Source organism: Palaemon carinicauda, chromosome 11 (genome assembly GCF_036898095.1).
Source record: "Palaemon carinicauda isolate YSFRI2023 chromosome 11, ASM3689809v2, whole genome shotgun sequence".
Classification (NCBI taxonomy): domain Eukaryota; kingdom Metazoa; phylum Arthropoda; class Malacostraca; order Decapoda; family Palaemonidae; genus Palaemon; species Palaemon carinicauda.
This window is the reverse complement of record NC_090735.1, coordinates 125,411,528-125,418,508: the sequence shown is the minus strand read 5'-3', so window position 1 is coordinate 125,418,508 and position 6,981 is coordinate 125,411,528. Positions and strand designations below refer to the sequence as shown.

The 6,981-nt window shown below is 32.0% G+C and overlaps 1 protein-coding gene across 1 annotated transcript in view; it reads right to left on the bottom strand.

Annotated features, from left to right (window-relative positions):
* Window positions 1-6,981, bottom strand: part of LOC137649772 (trypsin-1-like) — a 22,647-nt gene that overhangs the window by 3,897 nt on the left and 11,769 nt on the right. The window contains exons 2-3 of the mRNA XM_068382722.1: window positions 4,868-4,974; window positions 2,311-2,411 (exon numbers count right to left, since the gene is read on the bottom strand). Of these exons, the coding sequence (XP_068238823.1) occupies window positions 2,311-2,411; window positions 4,868-4,974 (208 nt within the window). The remainder of the gene's footprint in view (window positions 1-2,310; window positions 2,412-4,867; window positions 4,975-6,981) is intronic.

The following is a 6,981-nucleotide window of genomic DNA, read 5'->3' as shown; positions in this document are numbered from 1 at the left end:
ATGACAGAAGGATATGATAGGCCGTATCGTGTTTCAACCGGACGTATGTCGGTTTGGTCTTAATTAGCATTCTGGTAATAATAGAAGCTGGGTTATTTTATCCTTTCTCTTGAGTGTTGCGTTGGTTTGTATCGTAGGCGAAAATAACAGCTGATAAAAAGTGGATTTGGTGGGTAACTGATATCCTGATAATGAAATATTTATTTTAATGTTGTTTACTGTTCTTGAAATACTTTATTTTTCCTTGTTACCTTTCCTCACTGTGCTATTTTCCCTGTTGGGGTTCCTGGGCTTATAGCATCCTGCTTTTTCAACTAGGGTTTAGCTTAGCATGTAATAATAATAATAATAATAATAATAATAATAATAATAATAATAGTAATAGTATTCTGTATTATTATTGCATGATAATGCATATTAATCTCGCATATATAATAAAGAACAGGTGTCTGATTGTACAGTATATATATATATATATATATACACACACACATACAAAAATTCCCCCACTATTTGCTGGAGTAAACAAAGCGATAAGAGAGAGAGAGAGAGAGAGAGAGAGAGAGAGAGAGACTTGTCAATAGAATTAAAACAAATATATGTGCATTACAATCTACTGATGAAGAGAGAGAGAGAGAGAGAGAGAGAGAGAGAGAGAGAGACTTATCAATAGAATTAAAACAAGTATAAATATCTGGAGATTACAATCTATTGATGGAGAGAGAGAGAGAGAGAGAGAGAGAGAGAGAGAATTAAAACAAAATATCTGGAAATTACAATCTACTGATGGAGAGAGAGAGAGAGAGAGAGAGAGAGAGAGAATTAAAACAAATATCTGGGGATTACAATCTACTGATCGAGAGAGAGAGAGAGAGAGAGAGAGAGAGAGAGAGAGACGTATGCATCCTTTTATATTCTTTGTGTATGAAAAGTCAAATCAGTTTAGTATACCATTTCGAAAATATTTTCCAATTCCTAATGAGGTTTCTGTCAACTGGAATAGAGATGTTACTTGGCATCATAATTCCCAGATAATTATTCCAGTTACAGCAATGACGTAATCGAAAGCAGATTTAACCAGCGGGAATTAATTACCTCTTTATTTCGTTTGTCATCATTATAATATTGCTCGAAATATTTAAACACTGCGTAGCGTAATCGGTGAATTTGCTTGTAAGTAAAACCTTTTTATATGTATGTATGTATGTATGTATATATATATATATATATAATACATATATATATATATATATATATATTGTATTTTATGTAAGTATTGATTTGAAAGCTCAATTTACAGACGACTGGCGAAATGTATCCTAGGCCCTTTGCGTTAATAGGCGTTAGAGATGATATATATATATATATACTGTATATATATATATATATGTATATATATATGTATATGTATACATACTATATATATACATATATATTATATATATATGTATATATATATATATATACTATATGTATATATATATATATATATACTATATGTATATATATATATAGATATATATATATACACACACATATAGATATTAGAAATTTTCTTTGTCTGATTCACCATGAACACTGGTCTAAATTAAAAAGAATTAATGGTAATATATCTCACATTTTAACCCCTGCATTTTTACGGCAGTTTAAACTGAGTATATAAAAAGGGGTTATTTTGATTTGAAGAAAACAAATGAATCTTGTCATACGCTGGAATTAACAGACACACCATTTGTAATTGTAACGAAGATACAAAATAGCCTCTTTGGTCTGAATCAGAATACATTAAAGGGAATATTTCATGGATTTCAATTTTCCCACGCGCATGCGCCAGCACTCATGCGCTGGGCTGCACTCGTATATTTGTGCTGGTGGTGGCATATGATTTTCTCGTAATGAGTTGAATCTTATAAGAGAATGAGGATTTTTTTTCTGCTCTCTCTCTCTCTCTCTCTCTCTCTCTCTTTATATATATATATATATATATAGTTATATATATATATATATATATATTTATCTCTCTCTCTCTCTCTCTCTCTCTTTATATATATATATATATATATATGTGTGTGTGTGTGTGTGCATTTATGTATATATGTATGTATGTATATATGTATGTATGTGCATATATTTGTCTTTGTATATAATACACAGACATGTACGTATACCGTTCATTACAGTACATACTTTAACATAGGCATTACTTGATCTCTTTAAGAAATGGGAGCTTCATTTTTGTGGTTTGTCATTAAATCCATCTTTAATATTTTAAACGTTTGAATGAGCTGTATAGTGATTCCAAAGACTCACCTTTCAATGCAGTTAGCTGAGGTCAGGACATACATCTTGTCGAGGACTGACCCCCCACAGACGTGGATCTGCCCGAAAATCCCTTTGTGTTGGACCGAAACCTGTGGAAATTTGTTGATTATAGCAACATGAGTCATTGATTATAGCAACAGAAGTCATTGATTATAGTAACAGAAGTCATTGATTATAGCAACTTATAGCAACAGGAGTAATTGACTATAGCATATTTGATAATGGCAACAGAAGTAATTAATTATATTAACAAGTAATTGATTATATTAACAGAAGTCATTGATTATAGCAACATGAGTCATTGATTATAGCAACATGAGTCATTGATTATAACATCAGAATTGATTATAACAACAGAATTGATTATAGCAACAGAAGTCATTGATTATAGCAACATGAGTCATTGATTATAGCAACTGGAGTCATTGATTATAACAACAGAATGGATTATAGTAACAGAATTGATTGATTATAGCAACGGGAGTCATTGATTATAGTAACAGAAGTCATTGATCATAGCAACAGAAGTAATTGATTATAGCAACAGAAGTCATTGATTATAGCAACTGGAGTCATTGATTATAACAACAGAATTGATTATAGCAACAGCAGTAATTTATTATAGCAACAGGTGTCATTGATTATAGCAACAGGAGTCATTGATTATAGCAACAGAAGTCATTGATTATAGCAACAGGATTAATTGATTATAGCAACACAAGTCATTGATTATAGCAACAGAAGTCATTGATTATAACAACAGAAGTCATTGATTATAGCAACAGGAGTCATTTATTATAGCAACAGAAGTTATTGATTATAGCAACAGGAGTAATTGACTATATCATAATTGATAATAGCAACAGAAGTAATTAATTATATTAACAAAAGTCATTGATTATAGCAACGGGAGTCTTTGATTATAGCAACAGGCGTCATTGATTATAGCAACAGGAGTCATTGATTATAGCAACAGAAGTTGTCCTTATGATTATCATGAGTTTGGCTTGAAATGACCAGAAAAATATATGTAAAAAAAATATTTGAATATGTAAACCTGTTCTCAATCGCTGTTATGTTATCACCTACGTGCCATTGTTCTCCAAACATTTTCCCTTTAATAACGGAATAGAAATAAAGAATGCCGTGGATGTTGCACATATATCTAACATTTTTTAAAGAATATAAATATTTTTTTTCTTTTAAATATAATAGAGACGAATTGGAAAATCTAATCGAGCCCCTTTGCGTCCATAGGCGTAGGAGGAGATGATGATGATGATTTTTCTTCTTCTTCTTCTTCTTCTTCTTCTTATTATTATTATTATTATTGTTATCATTTTCATTATCTAGTTCTACCTTTTACATTTTCTTTCGCACTCCCCAAGAAAGATTAGTTCTCCAAACCTTCAACTTCTCCACGAGGCACTAGGAGAGTTGGAATACCCAGGCCTACATGGCTGAGAACTATGAAGCGTCAAGTAGATGATGATAAATGACGAGTGAAGTAGATGATGATGAATGGAGAAGTATTGAATTAAAAGCTGAAGATAGAGACAACTGGCTAAATCTAAGCGAGGTCAATTGGCGTAGGAGGTGATGATGATGATGATGATGATGATGATGATGATGGTAATCATGTTGATGATGATGATGATGATGATGAAATATAATACATTATAGCTCCTGTGGGTGGAATTATCGCTTACTAAAGATGTTTCTGTAATAACTATTGAAAAAGATCAATTACTTTTAAGAAATACTATTATTTTAATTGTTACAAGTGACTTTTGATAAAGAAAACTCTCCTTGAAGGATAGACTATTGTATCTTACCCTTTTGACCCTACTGTAACGATTTTTGGGGATTTTTTTTCCTTCTAATTATTAATGGAAAATATAAATGAAAATCGTAATGCAACGTCATACGTACCATCATATCATGCGTGGGAATGACAGTCCACTTCTGAATTTCAAAAAATTTCATGTGAGGAAGCTTAAATGATTCATTTTTCCTTCGTGCTTCATTTTTTTTAATCGGCATTACCTAACCTTTTACCTTTCACGAAACTAACTTCTATTTAGCAGTCTCTCTCTCTCTCTCTCTCTCTCTCTCTCTCTCTCTCCTTACTTGTTCAACCTATCTCGATGTTAACTGTATAGTCCAACTTAATGGTTTACCAACAGTCATAACTAGTTGAATAATCGCTCCTCCATAGCATCATTCTCTCTCTCTCTCTCTCTCTCTCTCTCTCTCTCTCCCATACTTGTTGCTCAACCTATCTCGATATTAACTACATAGTCCAACTTAGGGGTTTACTTACAGTGGTAGTTGAATGACCGCCATCATAGCACTCTCTCTCTCTCTCTCTCTCTCTCTCTCTCTCTCTCTCTCTCTCTCATACTTGTTGCTCAACCTATCTCGATATTAACTGTATAGTCCAACTTAGGGGTTTACTTACAGTGGTAGTTGAATGACCGCCATCATAGCACTCTCTCTCTCTCTCTCTCTCTCTCTCTCTCTCTCTCTCTCTCTCGCTGCTTACTTGATAAGGAAATTCTCCGTGTTCGGCTACCTCCCCTCCGATGATGTTAATTTGCGAATCAGATTTCGAGGAGGCCCAATGTTTGTTGACATTCCGACACTGCCCATCTGGAAGGTAAAGATACTGTGAGTTATTTCTTAATTGGAAGATCAAGGTAAAGATACCGTTATTTATCAGTTGGAAGATCAAGGTAAAGATACTGTGAAATATTCCTCAATTGGAAGAAAATATATTGGAAGATCAAGGTAAAGATACTGTGAAATATTTATCAATTGGAAGATCAAGGTAAAGATACTGTGAAATATTTCTCAATTGGAAGATCAAGGGAAAGATACTGTGAAATATTTCTCAATTGGAAGATCAATATAAAGATAATGTGAAATATTTCTCAGTGGGAAGATCAAGGTAAAGATACTGTGAGATATTCCTCAATTGGAAGGTCAAGGTAAAGATATTGTGAAATATTTCTTAATTGGAAGATCAAGGTAAAGATATTGTGAAATATTTCTTAATTGGGAGATCAAGGTAAAGATACTGTGAAATATTTCTCAATTGGAAGATCAAGGTAAAGATACTTTGAGATATTCCTCAATTGGAAGATCAAGGTAAAGATACTGTGAAATATTTCTCAGTTGGAAGATCAAGGTAAAGATTCTGTGAAATATTTCTCAATTGGAAGATCAAGGTAAAGATACTGTGAGATATTCCTCAATTGGAAGATCAAGGTAAAGATACTGTGAGATATTCCTCAATTGGAAGATCAAGGTAAAGATACTGTGAAATATTTTTCAATTGGAAGATCAAGGTAAAGATACTGTGAAATATTTCTCAATTGGAAGATCAAGGTAAAGATACTGTGAAATATTTCTCAATTGGAAGATCAAGGTAAAGATACTGTGAGATATTTCTCAATTGGAAGATCAAGGTAAAGATACTGTGAAATATTTCTCAATTGGAAGATCAAGGTAAAGATACTGTGAAATATTTCTCAATTGGAAGATCAAGGTAAAGATACTGTGAAATATTTCTCAATTGGAAGATCAAGGTAAAGATACTGTGAAATATTTCTCAATTGGAAGATCAAGGTAAAGTTACTGTAAAATATTTCTCAATTGGAAGATCAAGGTAAAGATACTGTGAAATATTTCTCAATTGGAAGATCAAGGTAAAGATACTGTTATTTATCAATTGGAAGATTAAGGTAAAGATACTGTGAAATATTTCTTAATTGGAAGATCAAGGTAAAGATACTGTAAAATATTTCTCAATTGGAAGATCAAGGTAAAGTTACTGTAAAATATTTCTTAATTGGAAGATCAAGGTAAAGATACTGTTATTTCTCAATTGGAAGATCAAGGTAAAGATACTGTGAAATATCTCTTAATTGGAAGATCAAGGTAAAGATACTGTAAAATATTTCTCAATTGGAAGATCAAGGTAAAGATACTGTGAAATATTTATCAATTGGAAGATCAAGGTAAAGGTGAAATATTTCTCAATTGGAAGATCAAGGTAAAGATACTGTGAAATATTTCTCAATTGGAAGATCAAGGTAAAGATACTGTGAAATATTTCTCAATTGGAAGATCAAGGTAGAGATACTGTGAAATATTTCTCAATTGGAAGATCAAGGTAAAGATACTGTGAAATATTTCTCAATTGGAAGATCAAGGTAAAGATACTGTGAAATATTTCTCAATTGGAAGATCAAGGTAAAGATACTGTGAAATAATTCTTAATTGGAAGATCAAGGTAAAGATACTGTGAAATATTTCTCAATTGGAAGATCAAGGTAAAGATACTGTGAAATATTTCTCAATTGGAAGATCAAGATAAAGATACTGTGAGATATTTCTCAATTGGAAGATCAAGATAAAGATACTGTGAAATATTTCTCAATTGGAAGATCAAGGTAAAGATACTGTGAAATATTTCTCAATTGGAAGATCAAGGTAAAGATACTGTGAGATATATCTCAATTGGAAGATCAAGGTAAAGATACTGTGAAATATTTCTTAATTGGAAGATCAAGGTAAAGATACTATGAAATATTTCTCAATTGGAAGATCAAGGTAAAGATATGTTAGGTTTGGTCATCACTTGGACGGGATACC